Raw genomic sequence first — 19786 nt, forward strand, 5'->3', positions numbered from 1 at the left:
TAAGGGGTTAGCTTTGTCTTCTCTTAAGGTGCAGATCACGGCTTTGACGTGTTTTCGTGGTCGTATCCAAGGGAAGTCGTTGGCTAGTCATCCGAATGTGGTGCGTTTTCTCTGAGGAGTTAATCTTCTTCGGCCTCCCTCTCAATGTTGGTTTCCTCCTTGGGATCTGAATGTGGTGCTTTTGGTTCTTACCAAGCCCCCTTTTGAGCCTTTGTCGTCCTGTACATTGAAGGATTTGACTCTGAAGACTGCGTTTTTGGTGGCCGTTGTTTCGGCTAGGCAAGTTTCGGAGTTGCAGGCATTGTCGTGTAGGTCTCCTTTTTTGGAATTCTGTCCTGATCGCATAGTTTTGCAGCCGGTGCCGTCCTTTCTTCCCAAGGTGGTATCTCGGTTTCATGTTTCTCAACTGGTTGTACTGTTTGTCTTAGGTTCTTTCTCCGGTTCGGAGGAGCAGCGGAGATTGAAGTGTTTAGATGTTAAACGGGTCTTGAAGCACTATATTAAGTCTACAGATGACATTCGGCGATCTGATCGGTTGTTTCTTTTGATTGGAGGTGCACGTAAGGGGCTCATGGCCTCTTAAGCCCACTATTTCTCGGTGGTTCAAGGAAATGATTGCTTCAGCCTATCTGCTTTCTGGGAAAACCGTTCCAGAGCATGTTAAGGCTCATTCTACGAGAAGTCAGGCAGCTTCTTGGGCGGAGTGTTGTCTGGTTCCTCCAGAGGACATTTGTAGGGCGGCGACCTGGTCGTCCTTGCATTCTTTTTCTAAGCACTACCGTTTAGACATTCTCAGTCGTCGACGGGTTGCTTTTGGAGAGCGTGTGTTATTGGCGGGGCTGCTAAGATCCCTCCCATAATGGTACTGCTTTGTTACTTCCCATCAGTCACATTCTGGGCTGGTCCGGAGGGACGCTAAGGAAGGGTAAATTAGGCCTTACCTGCTAATTTGCTTTCCTTTAGTCCCTCCATACAGGCCCAGATCCCTCCCTTCAGATATCTGGTGTTTTTTTCGGAGGTTCGTTGTTTTCTTGTTTGGAGCTGTGTTGCTGGTTTATTTCTCTTAAAAAAAAAAAAAAAACTGTCAAAGCTTTTGGCTGTTTGTTTCAGGCACTCACCCTTGGTTGGCAATGTGCTGGTGGCTGCTCAGGTTTTTGGATGCACAGGTTGTGTTTCTTTCTTCTGCTTTGGTACTCTATTACTGGATCTTTCTCTGTCTGGCAAGGGCACTTATTGGCTCTCTAGAGTCAGTTTTTTTCTCAGTCTCCACCTGCTGGAAGGTGTGCACAACCCATCAGTCACATTCTGGGCCGGGCCGGAGGGTCTAAAGGAAAGCAAATTAGCAGGTAAGGCCTAATTTACCCTATGTACTAGGAACATTCCAAAAAATTAAGTGCACCTGCTTTTCAGAAGGCTTCTTTACACTCTCCTAGTTCTAAAATACAGTGAGCAGCTGTGCTAAGGCACCTTAACCATGGGCCTTTCTCGAGTCATAGCTCTTCAGAGTATGGTAAGTTTCACATTGGCTGTGGTTTACTTAGATGAGATCTTTTAAGGTAAAAAAAAATAAAAAGCACTCCGTGAATGTAATTTGCAAACAGCCTACATAGTTGCAAACTATGCAAGTGCTTTTAAGTGTTATACTTTAGCAAAATTTTCAGAGAGATGCCCACAATCTTTCTCTTTGAGAATTAGCAAGTGCAGAAAGCTCGTCATTTCAAAATCAAATGTACATGCTCTGTTTTTCATTCCCTGATGTAAACGTGCTTGCAGAGGCACCTCTTTCCCATAGTTAAATGTACCCACACTCGGGAACCCACATGGGCTATTAGGTGCATTTGTGAGAGAGACAGTTTTCAGTCATGTAATTTTACCCCGGTAAATAGGTTTTAATTAATGCCTTCTGTATAGTTCGTCCAGTGTTGTCTACTGGGTCACCAATGATCTTAGATTAGAATTGCAGAAGGTTTGTTATACCATTTATCACATTGTAGAAAGATGGTAGCATATGCATCTATCCATTGCAAGGTTGTCTGTGACTACTAATTTTAGTGCTCCTAGAGATTCAGGGAAATTGTGGAAAAGCTGCTTTCAGAAATTCAGAAGTAAGGACTTATGTATTAGGTACAATAGGAGCCGTTTTCAGACTTTGAATTTTGGACAAAGTGTACTGATATTTTTTACCCATAGACCTACTGTACACCGCCTTGAGTGAATTCCTTCAAAAAGGCAGTAAATATATCCTAATAAATAAAAATAAATAAATAGACATGGCACCAGTTTTCAAAACAAACATGCATATTCAGTTATGAGCCCTGCCATGGTTAGAGTACCCACAGATATGTACCTGTTTCTTGAGCAGGTACTTTTTCCATGAGCAATAACACGCATAGAATTTAAAATCAAGCTATGTGAGTCCTTTTTGTCCTGCAACCTAAGCATATCCTCAAGCACTTCCTCCAAATGCAGCTAAAAGTATGTGCATGATGGATCAAGCTTACTTGTAACTGCATTGAGGGAGGCCAAATTTCAGATGAGTGAATTACACATGTAAATGGCTTTGAAAATTGTCCTTACCGTGAGTGTTGGTACTTGCTATGTATAATTTTAAAGTTCTATTATAGCTATCAAAGTACAAGGTATAATTGCTGTTCCAGTGGCAAAGAACAAAACAGCTACTCTGTTAATATTTCAGACCTAGCTTGTCTGGCCAGAGAGTTAAGGGAAGACTGTTTTATATGCTCATGAGGTCAGCAGCTTTACATCTCGTGCCCCAACTTGCCATTTTCCCAGCCCAAGATTTTTTGCATAGTTGCTGATGTGACTTCCAGTTAACAGTTGCAACTTAAAATGGTTTCCTTGTGAAGGAACCAATAAATTTTATGGCCTAGTATTGCATCATCAGGATCAGAGAAGGCTGTGGATATAATGTCTTTGATAGAGCCGCTGGTGATATGACCTATGCATCATAGTAACATAGTAGATAATGGCAGATAAAGCCCTGTATGGTGCATCCAGTCTGGCCAAGAAGATAAATTCATAGCAGAAGTTTGCCCGTTATTGGCCTGTTTTCCAAAAACAGTTGTCATTGAAGCCCCACTGCAGCCCATCTAAATCTGTCCAGCCATGATCAGGATACAGACCATAGAAGTCTGCCTGGCACTGGCCTATTTGTCCAGCCATGATCAGGGCACAGAGAATAGAAGTCCGCCCAGCACTGGGTTTGCTTCCCAATTACTGGTGGTGTCATCTGATCACCGCTAAGCATGTTAGGTTCCATTTTTTGCCTTAGGGACTGCAGAATTTAACTGACACCAAAATCAATCAACCTCCTATTTGCCATGAGGGTTGAGACTTTGAATCTGTTAAGCTCCTTGTTTTCATAAGTGATTCTGTTACTGCAGCTGAAAATAGGAAGTTTGCTGCACAGCCTGTGTTCAGTCAAAAGTGTGGCAGCAACATGGTTCTGAGCGTAGGCATCACACTGAGCAGGAATAATTTGTGTTTATTTTCATATATACAAAGAGATATGTTAGTGCAGTCTCTTGGTAAATGAGACCTCTCTTAGATGGCATTAGATATGTGAAATGCAGAAAAAAAAGCTCTCAAACACTACTTTGATGGTATTCAGCCAACCGGAGCCCTTTTCAAAGTTTCAATTCTTTCCAACTCCTGTAGATAACCCCTGAATTGGGCCAGTGGCCAGCAATGAATTGAAAGGGTATTGAAGAGCAGAAACTGGTCTTCAAAAGAAGGGGGGGGGGGGGGGGGGAAGATTCAGCACAGCTCCTGAACCAGTTCAGCAACTTGCTTTCTTTGCCCTTTGTATTTTCCTGTTTAACTACAGAAAAAGTGTAATATTGATTTCTGCATGCATCACTTGTCTTTGTTTTAGCAATAGGTTCTTTGAAGTAACCAGGGTGATAATTTGGATGTTAAAGAAAATTGATGTTTTTGTCTCACAAACAAGCTTTTCTTTTTCTCTTTGGTCATGGTTATTACAAAATATCTAGAACAATAGATCTCAAATTGGGGGCTGGGGTGGGTGTGTGGGGACAGCATGAATCACAGGGTTGGTGCAACGTGTTTGGATTGATGTATCTTGTAGTACCTTTTATTGTACCTTTTTAAAAAAAACTAATTTTAACTTTTGTGGCGGGGGGAACAAGGGGTGCTAAAAGTATTATACAAAAACAATTGCCTCCCCTTTTAAACATCTTGAGAAACGTTGTCTCCTTTGCTGCTGCTGTGTGATGTCTCTGAATGTTTTTTTTTTTAGTGTGCTTATTTCCTTTAGAAGGGGACCCTCAGAGAGTGACATTTAAAATAATTTTCACGCAGGAATAGTCAGATGATCAAAAGCCCCGCACTTTCAAATAGCCCTCTAAAATTAGTGCCAGAAAAGTACGGGGCTATATCACCCCTATGATCAGAGCAAATAGCATGCAGATTTAAGCATGCTATTAGCTCTGATCATAGGGGTAAGTGCAGGAGGATTTCAAGTTCAATCCTCCCGCACTTGTTTAACAGGTCTGGGCAGTCAAAAGCCCAAACCTATCAAAAATTCCAAGGGGCTACCCTTCCACACCCCCAGATACGGAGTCTCCTGTGCTGCTGCTGCGTGATGTCTTTGAATGTTTTTTTTTTAAATATATTTATATTTGCTTTAGAAGGGACCCTGAGAGAGTGCTATTTAAAATAATTTTAACGCAGCAATAGTCAGATGATCAAAAGCCCCGCAATGTTCCAAATAGCACTCTAAAATTAGTGCCGGAAAAGTGCGAGGCAATACCACCCCAATGATCAGAGCAAATGGCATTCAAATTTAAGCATGCTGTTATCTCTGATCATAGGGGTAAGTGCAGGAGGATTTCAGGCACAATCCTCCCGCACTTGTTTGACAAGTCCGGGCTGTCAAAAGCCCAGACCTATCAAAAATTCCACGGGGCTACCCTTCTACATCCCCATTCGGTAAGGGCCTGGCGACCTCCAGCCCCTCCCCCTTGGACACCAACGCAGGGGGCTGGAGGTCCAACAGAAGAAGAGACCTCCAGCTCATACCTGGTGGCTGCAGTCCCCCAATCTCCGAAGCCATGGTATCTTGAGTAAAGAAAGGGTGTGATCCTAGTCCTTCCTATGAGTACCACCTCCAAAATGGCAGTGCCCACCCTGCCCAGCGCTCTTATATGGAATGGAAGATCCACTCAGTACATCCCAGGATGGACTGAGCAGGCCTCCATTTTGGAGGTGGCACTCGTAGGAGGACTGGGATCGCATCCCTCTTCTACTCAAGGTATCTGGGCTTTGTTGGGGGGGGGGGATCACAGTCACAGTCGCCGCTAGAACCACCAGGATATGGGCTGGAGATCCAGTGTCCTCCAGCCCTCTCTTCTGTTGGAGGGGGGGGTGTTAGGTGGGCTGGAGATCCACTGGACCTCCACCCCCCCCCCCCCCCGTGTTGGTGTCTGGGGGGGGGGAGGTTTAGGAGGGTCATGGTCACTGGGGCCTTACCGATTGGTGTGAGAGGGTCCACTGTGATGTCCCTTCTTCACCTCCTGTCCTGCTTCCCCTCCTGCCCTAACACCAGCTCCAAGCTGGCGTAGGGTTTTGAGCGGTAGAGCACCATTGTTCAGCATGCTCTACCTTTAATTATGAGGGCGACAGAATGAAAGAGCGCAGCAGCATATATTAGCATGGATTAACATACTACTTGCGTTGATCTGCTGCGTGCTCTTTTGTTTCGGTGCTCCTGGCAGCTGGTCATAAAGCATAGGTAAATGCAGACGCTAGTCTAGCGCTATTGGCCTCTACTGCCTGCATTTACCTCTGATCATCTGTCCCTGAATATTTAACCAATCAAATACAGGCAGTTCACATTCATATGTGTTTTGTGAAACTGATATGCGTGTGCTGGAATCAGTTCCTCCTGGCACTCCTAACACTGTTAAAACAACATATGGCAGCTGTTGTTCAGGTCTCTAATCTTTTCCGTGGGGTTTAGGATGACTCTGACTTTTTCAGCCAATTATTGCGTTAAGGAGCATTTGCTCAAGGCAGATTATAAACTTGATGGGTAGTTCATCAAGGCACTCTGGTAAAAAAAATAAATAAACAAAACAGCTGTCCCCCCCCCCCCCCCAAAAAAAAAAAATATGGTCCTCAGTCATGTTTGTCCTTAATACCTTGTCTCAGGGTGTGGCATAGTGACTGAGCAGCTTCAGCTCATTTCCTTCCTCTCTTTATGTGTAGAAGCAGGCATCTTTCAGGCATCACCATCTGCAAATGAAGGCAATTTGAAGGGCTAACTTCCAAAACCCACGAAGCCCAATGCGACTAATGTGGACTTAGCAGGTTTTGGAAATAAGCCCCTCAATTGTAGAAGCACCATACTACGTCAAATGTTCCACCAGGTCTATATTGTCCCCATCTCAGCTCCAACTTGTGACTAGTCTTGTTCCTTTTTTCCCCCCACCCCAGGAGACCTCCAGCAGCACCTACAGGCCATGTTTACACTACTCCGTCCTGAAGACAACATCAGGCTGGTGAGTTGCTCTCCTTAACTTTCCCCTTCTCCTTCCCAAAGTATAGTATATTCCTACCTGTATAGAGAATTCATGGCTCAGTCCTCACTTTGACCATCACAGTGCATTCTGCAGTTGATAATCCTCTGGTGCTTGATTTGGAAATAGAACTACAAGATCCAGATTGCAATAAGATATTTATCTACTGGGTTCCCAGTGGTGAAGATTTGCATTTGGGTTTAGCTCAAGCCTTTTACATTCAAATAGAGGTGATAATTTACCTGTACCTGGAGGATTCACAATCCACAGTTTTTATTCTTGAGGCAATGGAGGGCTAAAGTGACTTACTTAAGATCACAAAAAGCATCAGTGGGATTTGAACCCTGGCCTCTCTGGTTCTTAGCTCTCTGCACTAAACACTAGCTGGCTACCCCTAAGTAAATACCCTCATAATCATCTAGGATGTCTTGCACTTAAGTTCGGCAGTTTTTTTTTTTTTTTTTTAAATTTAGGACTACATGACTGCAGCTTCTAATAGAATTAAAAGCAACTAACAAGTTGTTCTTATTTAATTCACACACATTACATAGAACACTGCAATGGGCAAGTGTTTAGAAAATGTGGCTAGCAAAATTAAAAAGACTGGAAGCGGTGCAAAGAAAAGCTACAAAAATGGTATGGGATTTGCGTTGCAAACTATACGAGGAGAGACTTGCCGACCTGAACATGTATACCTTGGAAGAAAGGAGAAACAGGGGTGACATGATACAGACGTTCAAATATTTGAAAGGTATTAATCCGCATATGAACCTTTTCCGGAGACGGGAAGGTGGTAGAACTAGAGGACATGAATTGAGGTTGCAGGGGGGCAGACTCAGGAGTAATGTCAGGAAGTGTTTTTTCACGGAGAGGATGGTGGATACGTGGAATGCCCTCCCGCGGGAGGTGGTGCAGATGAAAACGGTAATGGAATTCAAACATGCGTGGGATAAACACAAAGGAATCCTGTTTAGATGGAATGGATCTATGGAATCTTAGCAGACATTGGGTGGCGACGCCAGTATTTGCAGAATAAAACCGGTGCAGGGCGGACTTCTACGGTTTGTGCCCTGAGAAAGGCAGTGACAAATCAAACTCGGATATACATATAAAGTATTACATACCATGTAAAATGAGTTTATCTTGTTGGGCAGACTGGATGGGACCGTTCAGGTCTTTATCTGCCGTCATTTACTATGTTACTATGTTATATAAATAACAGATTAAGTTAAATAGTCATTTGTATTTGGCTTAAGAATTTAAATGCTTGCTAGAAGTCAAGCATTGTTTTATTTTCCAGATATCGAATCATAACTCTACTTGTAAATTGTTTTCATGCTTTTAGTCTATTCAAAAGCTATACCTTGTGTCTTTTGAAGAGAGCTATGATATCACACTGGGATAAGAAAACAATTAGGGTCAAAATCTACCTGTAGCCTTGCAAGACTGTGTAGCTAGTTCCCAGTCCAATCTTTCCTATATGAAGTATAATTTTTAGGGGTGGATAACGCTTAAAATTTTTAAATGCACGATTAATTGTGCTTAATCGTGCCATGCATTTTGGGCACATGATTTTCATATATATATATATATATATATATATATATAGATATGAAGATTTGATTTGCTTACTTTATTTATTTTTTGTCTATTAGATTGTAAGCTCTTTGAGCAGGGACTGTCTTTCTTCTATGTTTGTGCAGTGCTGCGTACGCCTTGTAGCGCTATAGAAATGCTAAATAGTAGTAGTAAAATGCATGGCACGATTATGCTACTTGCAACTGATGCTGATGCCTTCCATCTGCTACATTATGGCAAGGTGAAATAGGATAGGCAGTAGAGAGAAAGCATTTCTAGACAAGTCAGGAATTAAAAATTTTGGCAATGATTGAAATATTTAATGATAGTTAAAATTTAGGAAAAACATTTAATCGCATTAATAGTACACTAAATGCCTACCCCTATATTTTATAAGAAGGCAAATAGATGGATATATTGTGCCTGTTCTGTAAGGCTAGTGTACTGCTGACAGTTGTAGGTACTATTTTGTTTAAGAATATTTGAAACAAGGAAGCCCTTGGAATTCTTTCACCCATTGCTATGAAAGGTGACAATTCCGATATCTTCTATTAGTGCCAGGCGATTAAAGTACTTCAAAGCAAACATATCACCAGACCTTTCCACCAAAGCAAATAACAATAGCGCTTATTAACAAAATCATAAAGGTCCCAAAAATCACTGTGCCCATAAATTTGGAAAAAAGAATCACTGATTGAAGCATCATCAATAAATCTCAGTGCGTTCTTTACTTCTGCTTGTAGGCACTGTTAGTGCTGCTTATGTTCCACTAGAAGCACCCTGGGAGGAAGAATTCTGAAGGCTTCCTCTTTCACATTTGTATGTTAAATACTTTGTTAAAAATATTTATTTATATCACAGTGCCTACAGTTGTCAGCTATACATTAGCCTTATTGGGAGGATTGTGTATTTAATTGTCCAGTGTTGGTGAACATTATTGTTTTTGTTTTACAAAGGCAACATATCTGCCTATGTGTCTTTTTAACATTATTCTAGTAAAAATAGGTATTACCTACATGTTTTGAGGCAAATGTAACTGAATGCGCATATGTGCTCATGAGAATTGGTACATATATGTGTGCCCCTAAGCCAACTATATCAAGTGTCAGGGCCGGTCTTAAGGCGAGGCGGCCGCATAGGGCCTCGCGCTCAGGGGGGGCCCCGCGCGGCGCGCCTGAGGTCGCCCCGCCCTCCCGAGCCTCAGTTCTCCCTCGGACGACGCACGACGGCGGCGTGGTGGGGGTGGTCCGCCCCGGATGTCGGCGGGTGGGTGGGTGGGTGTCCCACTCCCGCTGCTCCCAACTTGTCCTACCGTTAAAAAAAGAATTTGGAAGTGCCGGAGGGCCAGGCAGCGCCTAGTGTCTGACTGCCCTGCAACTAAAAATCTCTTCTTCAACGTCGTTGGGCCTTCTCACATTGAGTCCCGCCCTCCTCTGAGGTAACTTCCAATTACCGCGAGGGCGGGCGGAACTCAATGTGAAAAGGCCCCAACGACGTTGAAGAAGAGATTTTTAGTTGCAGGGCAGACACGAGGCGCTGCCTGGCCCTCCAGCGCTTCCAAATTCTTTTTTTAAAGGCAGTGAGGGTGGTGGGCGGCAGGAGAAGGAGAACAGAGCTGGTAGGTGGGTCGGGGGGAGACTCAGATGGGAGAAGGGTGTGTGGGGTGGGGGTTCTCAGGTGGGGGAAGGGTGGGGAGGGGGTTCTCAAATGGGAAGGAGACTACTACTGCTACTTAACATTTCTAAAGCTGAGGTGGGGAGGGGGTTCACAGATGGGAGAAGGGGGTGGGGAGGGGGTTCTTGGATGGTTGAAGGGGACAGGTGGGGAGGGGGTTCACGGATGGGAGAAGGGGTGGGGAGGGGGTTCTTGGATGGTTGAAGGGGATGGGTGGGGAAGGGACTGGGGTTCTCGGATGGGAGAAGGGGGTGGGGAGGAGGTTCTTGGATGGTTGAAGGGGACGGGTGGGGAGGGGACTGGGGTTCTTGGATGGGAGAAGGGGACTGAGGTGGGGAGGGGGTTCACGGATGGGAGAAGGGGTGGGGAGGGGGTTCTTGGATGGTTGAAGGGGACAGGTGGGGAGGGGACTGGGGTTCTTGGATGGGAGAAGGGGACTGAGGTGGGGAGGGGGTTCACGGATGGGAGAAGGGGTGGGGAGGGGGTTCTTGGATGGTTGAAGGGGATGGGTGGGGAAGGGACTGGGGTTCTTGGATGGGAGAAGGGGACTGGGGAGGGGGTTCTCGGATGGGAGAGGGGGTGGGGAGGAGGTTCTTGGATGGTTGAAGGGGACGGGTGGGGAAGGGACTGGGCTTCTTGGATGGGAGAAGGGGACTAGGGAGGGGGTTCTCGGATGGGAGAAGGGGACTGGCACTGGGGTCTGAGAAGGGACCATATGGGAAAATGGGGGCCATGCCTGGGGCTGGTGGGAAAATGGGGCATGCGTGGGTCAGGTGGGAGAATGGTTCTGAAAAGGGGGGTCCTAATACAAGGCATGTGGATGAAGGGGGCTGGAACAGGGGGCTGAGAAGGAGGGTAGGTGGGATAAGGGGGCTAGTACTGGGACTGGAGGCTGAAAAGGGGCAGGGGCTGAAACTGGGGACTGGGGGCTGAAAAGGGGACAGGGAGAAGTGGCTGGGGGGCTGAAGCTCGGGACTGGTGGGAAAAAAGGGCTGGGGCTGAAATGGGGAACTGGTGGGATAGTGGGGCTGGAACTGGGGGCTGAAAAAAGGGGCAGAGAGAGGGGCAGATCCTGGATGGGGGAAGCGAGAGGGAGGGCAAACCCTGGATGGATGACGGAGGGCAAATGGTGGATTGAAGGGGCAGAGAGAGAGAGGGCTGACAGTGGATGGAAGGGATAGAAAGGGCAGACAGTGAATGGATGGGGGGGGAGAGAGAGGGCAGACAGGGGCAGATGGTGGATGGATCATGGAAGGGGCAGAGATAGAGGGCAGATGTGGATGGAAGGGGCAGGGAGAGAGGGCAGACATTGGATGGAGAAGATAGCAGAGAGGGCTGACACTGGATGGCAGAGAACGAAGACAGATGCTGGATGGAAGGAAGATGGTGAGAAGAAGATGAGGAAAGCAGAAACCAGAGACAACAAACTGTAAATAAAATATATATTTTTATTTTTTTTGCTTTAGGATAAAGTAGTATTGTAGATGTGTTAATAAATGTTTATAATAGAACATGTAAACAAGGTAATCTTTTTATTGGACTAATTTTAATACATTTTGGCTAACTTTCGGAGAACAAAACCCCCTTCCTCAGGTCAGTACTATACTGTATTGACCTGAGGAAGGATGTTTTGGCCTCTGAAAGCTAAATCTATTAGTCCAATAAAATGGTATTATTTTATGTTCTATATTTGTTTTATATCTGTTTGTTAATTTGTAAAGTGGTGATTGGTATTTGTTAGTTTTTTTCAAATTTACATCTGCTGTCTTTATATTTTGCACAGTACTAGGGGACATTTTCTGTTTCTGTGGTGTTGCATTGTATGCAGAGTCTGGCATCGGGGGTTCAGTTTAATTTTTGTCTAAATAGAAAGTTTAAATATTACTACTTATTCTATAGTGGATTAGGGTGTATCTGTGTTTTTGAAAAAGACATGGCTTTCAATTGGCATTGACTGTGCAGGATCGACGATCTGTACTATTCTGTCTGGTTTCGTTTTACAATAGGTGAATTGATGTTCTAGTGCTCACTGTAGTGTTTTAAGATGTTTTCCTTTTCTTTGTGTGATTCGTAGAAATGACTGCTTATGGGTATGGTAGAATTGCTCAATAGGTCCTGAGTGTTTTGTATTCTCGGCATACCTAGTACTGGATTTTGGAGGGGGGTGTTAAAAAATGACCGGGAGGGAGGGGGGCCTTGTAGCTGGGAGCCCTAGGGGAGGAAGCCCTGGAGTTGGGGGCCTTGGAGCTCGGAGAGAGCGGCCCGGGAGCTCGGAGGGAGGGGTGGGCAGCCCTGGAGCTAGGGTGGGGGTGGAGCTAGGATGGGGCGGAGTTAGGATGGGGGCAGGGCTAGGGTGGGGCCCCATCAAATTGGTCTGCATAGGGCCCCGCACTTGCTAAGACTGGCCCTGTCAAGTGTTACATCAAAAAGATGAATACCAAGTAGCATAAAAACAGCACAAAGTAGTTTAACAAGACTATTTCCTTCTAAAATGTTCATTTAAAAACTAAAAAGTGGCGACTTTTGAACCGATGACAATTTGAGTATGTAAGTTACTGCGCATAAGTCTATAACAGCACAGTGCGTTACTACTGAGGTACATTAACAAACACATCTCTGGATTCATGGGTTCCTTGGAGAGCATTTGATATCCAAAGTGTGTTTTATAAAATACATGCATACATGTTAATTGCATGCCCAGGGATGCCTGTGTGGATATCACATAAATTTAGGCACGTTTGTGTGCTTATTTTATAAGCTTATATTGCCTCGGAAAATGTTATAAGAGCTTACTTGAGCACACAAAAGATGTTTTGCACTAAGTACCCTACAAAATTATTCCTATTGTGGACCTATCATGTTGATTCTGTGTGTATGTATGTATGCACTGCACTGGCTCATAGATGTCTGTGCCCTGGGGATATGAAAGAACTCGCAAATGAGGATTGAGTTTTTGTGGCTCAGTGGGTGTGGCAGTATCATTAAGCCAAATGTACATACCATTTTTAAAGTTTAGAGTTTAATTTGTTCCTACGTAAGTACTAAGAAATTGTTTACGTCAGAAATCTTAGCCTGAAGTTCTGTCCTAACCCAGTTCCCAAAGTTCATCTTAAATAATTTGTGTCCTTGTATTAGAAATATTATCTTCCTACCTCCTTAGTTCCATAGAACCAAAAATCAGTTATGCGGGGTTTTTAAGCATCCCTAGCACTGTGAATAATTTCAATAGTATAGGCTTTGTTTCAAGTTTTAAACGTTTGTTTCCCCCTTCTGTTGTGCTGTCTGGGTCTGAATGTCAGCCCGGGTCACTGGCTAAGGATTCTGCAGCTCTTGCAGTAGTAGTCCTGCAGGAAGCAGTTCTTAATTCTCTCTGTGCGGTCCCATGTACCTGACAGCCCCTGGAACACCTGTGTGACAAGTCAGATAAGATGAGAAGCTGAACAGGGTATTCTTACACGGCCTAAAATTAGGCAGTAAGACATGAATGGGCATGATGGCTAATGGGCTAACCACATGCATAGAGGTAGCAGGCAATGTAGTCACTCCCTGTTGTGGTTATGTCATGGTAACACCACACCCTCCGTGGCTTACTCTATTACAGAATTACAGTATTAATTAAGGAATACTAGCAGAGGAGCTGCTGCCAAACTAGTAATAACCACCTTGTCTATTAGCATGTAATGCCATGAGAGCATGTTGGTACATATCCTCTCAGGAAAGATTACTCAGCATGCATTTAATGAGCTATAATTTAAAATACCATTGCTTTGTTCTAGCATGATGGTAGTCATGTCATCCCTTTGCCTTGAAGCTTTGGTACAAGTTCATTATTTTATGCTGATGTATATTGTACATAGAACCCTAAATAAATTCCATGTGTTGTCAGATTACTACACAGGTGAAGCACAGTATGGTGACTTAAGCTGTATTGTAATTGGTCAGCAGCATCTCGGCACACATCTGTGTGAGAACATAGTGAGATTATTCATTTGTTCTAATTAATCTTATATTTATGTCCCACTTTTTCAGTCCTATAGGACAACTAAAAGTAGTTTGCAGAATGTAAAAAAAAAACAAACATTTTCTAAATACAATTTAACATAACATGTAACACAGTTCATATATAGAAATGTCCTGACATAGTGCACTCTGTCATTTCTAAAATAGTTTGTCAATTGAAAGAATGTTTTTTTTTCTATTTGAATGTTAGAAGTTTGAGGATGTCCATAATGGCTGTAAAGACTTTGCAGCTGAAACATGCCCAGCTGTCCATATACCACTGTCTTCAGAGCCTTTTAGATTGGGCTCTTGAGCCCTGTCATCGCAGCTTGTACAACATGGAGGAGTGGTGGTTTGAGCACCGGTCTTGCAATCCAGAGGTGGCCGGTTCAAATCCCACTGCTGCTCCTTGTGATCTTGGGCAAATCACTTAACCCTCCATTGCCTCAGGTACAAATTTAGATTGTGAGCCCCCCCTGGGATAGAGAAATATCCAGAGAACCTGAACGTAACTCACCTTGAGCTACTACTGAAAAAGGTGTGAGCAAAATCTAAATAAATAAATAATGGCGATGTCTTCTATGTCCATTTTTATTATTTGACCAGTGGCTCCCAGGCTGTTACTATACCTGGGTTCTCACCAACAGACTGAATGCACCACTTTGCATTGCCTTTTGGTAGTGCAGCCAAAGTCTTAATGGTCACATAAGACAATTTAAAGAAAAGCAGTAACTTGTTGCATTCTCTTTGCTGGATCACTGGCTACATTGTGTGATTTATGGTGGAAAGCATGTGCAGTTCTTGCAGTTGAATGAGTATTTTGTAGTCAAAGACTTTAGTCTTTTGTTTTGAGCTTTATAGATTTGCATGAAGTGAAAAAGTTTGAGAGCCAAAGGGAACTGTAAACAAGATAAGCAAGAAGTCAATCTCTTAACACTGTCTTTTTAACATTTTTGTCAACTCTTTGAGGTGCTTATGCCTTTTAATAAACCTTAACAAACAAATACAAATAATAAATTCTTAATTTCATATTTACTTTCCCAACAAACTGAATTTTTAAGCTTGTAGGTTGCAGACATTCCAAGTCCAGAGAAATGACACCTGGCCTTGTCCATTTCATGGCTCTGTAGTTAGAATATCATTTAAATAACACAGGTACAAACTTAAAAGCTTTAAGGTTAAAATAATCAGAAACATTGCTATATGTCTCTGAGGTGTGGCATGTAGGAGGAAGGTCGAGTAGCCAGTTGTACAGTGGAAGGGACAGAATCTTGCACCACTTATGCAGTTTTTATGATCCTCCATTTTAAGATGAAAGGACATCTACATGAAGCCCTTGATGGTCTTTCTTAAAATCTAATCTGATCTGGACACCTGATTTCCCTCAGAAGGGATGCGTATTCTTGGATGCAGGTGCAGAATGAAGCTGGGATATAGTTAGGGCAGACATGTTTATGTTGTTCACAAAACCTGTACAGTTGGGGATCATGGGATGTCAGGCTAAGAGTAGAGGGCTGAATTGGAGCACTTTCCAAAATTCCTATATTTTCTGCTTTAATTTAGTGATTTTTTTTTTTTTTTAAATCCCTCTAAGATAAGCTGTAAAAATGCAGATGTGGCTGGCAGAAAGGAAATTGGCAAAAACACTATTGGTAATTGCAAAACCACTGAAATCTGTGCACCAGCAAACAATGCAGAAATGCCTGCACAGCCAGCATGGGAGAGGCTTGCCTGAGATCCGCAATTCCCAAGGTGTATATGACCCAGCCCTGGAAGGGTTCATCATGCTCTGCGGGTGATACTTAAGGATGTACAGATGAGAATGTAGGAGACACCCCTCCCCTTTTACCAAAATGGTGGTGCCCAGCCCTGCCCAGTGTATCCTGGGATGCACTGGGCGTGGCTTCACAGCATATCCCTTATATGGTGTGAAGCCACACCCAATGCATCCCAGGATACACTGTTGAAGCCCTGCCCAGCACATCCCAGGATACACTGGGCAGGGCTGGGCACCGCAATTTTGCAGACGGCTCTGAAGAAAGAGGAGGGAGGCTCTGAAGAAAGAGGGGGGGATTGACCGCGGCCCACTGGGCCACCAGGGACTTCTTACCAATGCTGGGGGGGGGGGGGGGTTGTGGAGCTGGAGACCCACCGGATCTCCAGCCCCCCCCCCCCCAAATCTGTGTGTGTGTGTGGGGGGGGGGGGGTTGTCAGTCACCCACTGGGGCCACCAGGGACTTCTTAGAAATGCTGGGGGGATTAGGGGGGGCTGGAGACCCACTGGATCTCCAGCCCTCCCTGAACCTGTGTTGGGGGGGGGCTTGGGAGGGGGGAACGGAGGTCCACCGGACCTCAGCCCCCATTTCTCCTTGCTCAGGGCAGGATTAGTTGGGGTCTGGTGGTCAGTGCGGGAGAATTTTACCTGAGCGCATGCTGAGGCACAATCCTCCCGCACTTCTACCCCATGATCAGAGAGAATTGCATGCTTAAATTTGTATGCAATTATCTATGATCATAGGTGCGGTAAAGCCCCGCGCTGTTCCAGCTCTATTTTTAGAGTGCTGTTTGGAACAGCGTGGGGCTTTTGATCATCTGCTCAATAGTTTTATATGCTCCCATGGAAATTCACTAGCTCCACCCTCCTCCCCTTCTTTCCAGCAAATTGCTAAGCTGTACTTCTTGCTTGAATGGGCTTGAAGGTTCCCTTAACTCTAGGCTCTGTCCTCTGTTCCAAACTTCAGAGCTATCCTGGTTTCTGATAGAAGGGGTCCTCTCAAAACCTCCATCCTCCTTGGAAAGTGGTAGTGGCTGTAACCAGGGAAATTTTCGAACTCAAGTGCTTCTTACTTGCTGCTTATCATACTTGCCCATAGTCAGTAAATAAAATTTTACATGGATCTGGATCTCCAACCTGAGGAAGGTCCTAGATATTGCCAGATCTTATTTTCCTGTACAGTTTGCCCAGTAATTTTATTAGCACATTCCTTTGTAATAAACTTGGAGCAAGCAGTATCCAGAGAGGGAACTTTGGAGCTTTTGTTGTGCACTTTGTGTGGTGACTCCCCTATGCTTGATGGAAATGATGCAGTGTTACATCAACAAAATGTTCTTATCAGATTTTTGAGTAACCTGTGGCTGTTTTGCTTTAAAGTTAAAGTAAATTTTAGGGAGACACTGGCTTGATTTGGGCTGTGTAAAAATTGCAGTTTGCAGATATTTGGGGAATTTTTCTTTTGAAAATGTAGAAGAAAGTTCAAAGAATTTGCATAACAGTATGCTGAAGTATTTGCTTTAATCAGAGGTTCTTAATGAAGAAACAAAACCTGATCCTGATCATTTCCTAGGACTTGCCTTGGGGTTTATCTCCTAGAAACGCCAGCCCACTTAGTGTCAGTGATCACTCCCCCCCCCCCCCCCCCCTTGTTTGAATGAATATTCCTCCGAAATACATTGGTAGGGTTTTAAATACAGTTTTGCAAACAATCCTTTCCACCTTGTTTGTGTTCTATTTTAGGCTGTGAGACTGGAAAGCACATATGTGAACCGCACAAGGTACATGGTGGTGGTATCAACCAATGGCAGACAAGACACAGAAGAAAGTGTGGTGCTAGGAATGGACTTCCCTTGCCATGACAGGTACCTAGAAAACAGAAACACTAAAACAGATGGAATTAATCCTGCTGCTTCTTTTAGAGTAAGATTTTTAGACCTGTTCCCAAATCAAGAGTAGTTTCATCAGAAGGGTTGCTTCTTTGCTCTACCTTTTCTTTGCAAGGCCAGACAGAAGCTAGTGAAAAAAAATAGGCAAAAAGCAGGAATCTGAGTGTTCTTAATAGACATGTTTGGTTGCTAAGGAAAATATTTGCATTCCAACTGTAATATGACTTTGATGTTCATGAGAGAGTCTTGCTTAAACCTTCCTGTGGTTCTCTAGCTGCACGTCTAGCTACACTGTCTTTTTCCCCAGAGTCGATGCACGATTGAGGTGCTATGATTAGAAAGCTCTTAGGGGTGCAGTTTAGGTGAAAGCTCTGACTTCTTTTGAGAGAACTTGGGAGACTGATTAATCAATCCCTTGAAGTGGCATGGAGCTATAGTGATGCAGAAAAGATATTTGTGCTAAATCTGTAATGTCCTTGACAAGCGTGCATTGTTTCTCACTGTGTCACCTTTCACATTTGACCTGATTTTTATTTATTTATACATTTAAATGATCAGAGCTGACTTTTCATTAATTCGTTTTAGTGGATCCCTTATTACACCCTCCTTCCTATACTTGAGAACAAGGCTTGATAAATCCTGGGAGCCAGGTCGCCTTGGTACCTAGAAATTTCATCCTGGTGCCTGGGATTGCTTACCTCCGATGTTTTTTTTTTTTCCCCTCTTCCTCAGTGTTGCCTCAAACTCCTTCCTGCAGGGCAGTCAGACTCTGTATATATTTGAGTTGCACGGTGCAGAGGGTTTGGGAGGTCTTGCAGGATTTGAAACAACAAGACTTCCTGTATCGCACAGCTCAAGTACATGCAGTTCCCGATTGCTGTGCAGGGGGAGAGAAAGTAGAATGAGGCAGTGAGAAGTACAAGAGAGACCGGGGGGGGGGGGGGAAGGCTGGAGGGGGATATGAAAGAGACAGATATGGGGGGGTATGAAAGAGAGAGGGGGAGACAGTGGGGGGGGAGGGGTATGAGAGAAAGGCAGACAGACTGGATGAAGGCTGTAGGAAGGGGGTATGAGAGAGAAACTGATGGGGACCCCATATATATAAGTAATGCCACACTGGGAAAAGACCAAGGGTCTATCGAGCCTAGCATCCTGTTCACGACAGCAGCCAATCCAGGCCAAGGGCACCTGGCAAGCTTCCCAAACGTACAAACATTCTATACATGTTATTCCTGGAATTGTGGATTTTTCCCCAAGTCCATTTAGTAGTGGTTTATGGACTTGTCCTTTAGCAAACAGTCTAAACCCTTTTTAAACTCTGCCAAGCTAACCGCCTTCACCACGTTCTCCGGCAACGAATTCCAGAGTTTAATTATGCGTTGGGTGAAGAAAGATTTTCTCCGATTTGTTTTAAATTTACTACACTGTAGTTTCATTGCATGCCCCCTAGTCCTAGTATTTTTGGAAAGCATGAACAGACGCTTCACATCCACCTGTTCCACTCCACTAATTATTTTATATACCTCTATCATGTCTCCCCTCAGCCGTCTCTTCTCCAAGCTGAAAAGCCCTAGCCGTCTTAGTCTTTCTTCATAGGAAAGTCGTCCCATCCCCGCTATCATTTTAGTCGCCCTTCGCTGCACCTTTTCCAATTCTTCTATATCTTTCTTGAGATGCGGCGACCAGAATTGAACACAGTACTCACCATGGAGCGATACAACGGCATTATAACATCCTCACACCTGTTTACTATACCTTTCCTAATAATACCCAACATTCTATTCGCTTTCCTAGCTGCAGCAGCACACTGAGCAGAAGGTTTCAGTGTATTATCGACGATGACACCCAGATCCCTTTCTTGGTCCGTAACTCCTAACGTGGAACCTTGCATGACGTAGCTATAATTCAGGTTCTTTTTTCCCACATGCATCACCTTGCACTTGCTCACATTAAGCGTCATCTGCCATTTAGCTGCCCAGTCTCCTGGTCTCGTAAGGTCCTTCTGTAATTTTTCACAATCCTGTCACGAGTTAACGACTTTGAATAACTTTGTGTCATCAGCAAATTTAATTACCTCGCTAGTTACTCCCATCTCTAAATCATTTATAAATATATTAAAAAGCAGCGGTCCTAGCACAGACCCCTGAGGAACCTAACTACCCTTCTCCATTGTGAATACTGACCATTTAACCCCACTCTCTTTTTCTTATCCTTCAACCAGTTTTTAATCCACAATAGGACATTTCCTCCTATCCCATGACCCTCCAATTTCCTCTGTAGCCTTTCATGAGGTACCTTGTCAAACGCCTTTTGAA

At 44.1% G+C, this 19786-nt stretch overlaps 1 protein-coding gene across 2 annotated transcripts in view; it reads left to right on the forward strand.

The window, feature by feature from the left end:
• Positions 1-19786, forward strand: part of SSH2 (slingshot protein phosphatase 2) — a 282722-nt gene that overhangs the window by 195114 nt on the left and 67822 nt on the right. For both annotated transcript variants that reach the window (XM_030222192.1, XM_030222193.1), the window contains 2 exons: positions 6478-6542; positions 17326-17447. In XM_030222192.1, the coding sequence (XP_030078052.1) occupies positions 6478-6542; positions 17326-17447 (187 nt within the window). The remainder of the gene's footprint in view (positions 1-6477; positions 6543-17325; positions 17448-19786) is intronic.

This window comes from Microcaecilia unicolor, chromosome 13 (genome assembly GCF_901765095.1).
Source record: "Microcaecilia unicolor chromosome 13, aMicUni1.1, whole genome shotgun sequence".
NCBI classification, from domain to species: domain Eukaryota; kingdom Metazoa; phylum Chordata; class Amphibia; order Gymnophiona; family Siphonopidae; genus Microcaecilia; species Microcaecilia unicolor.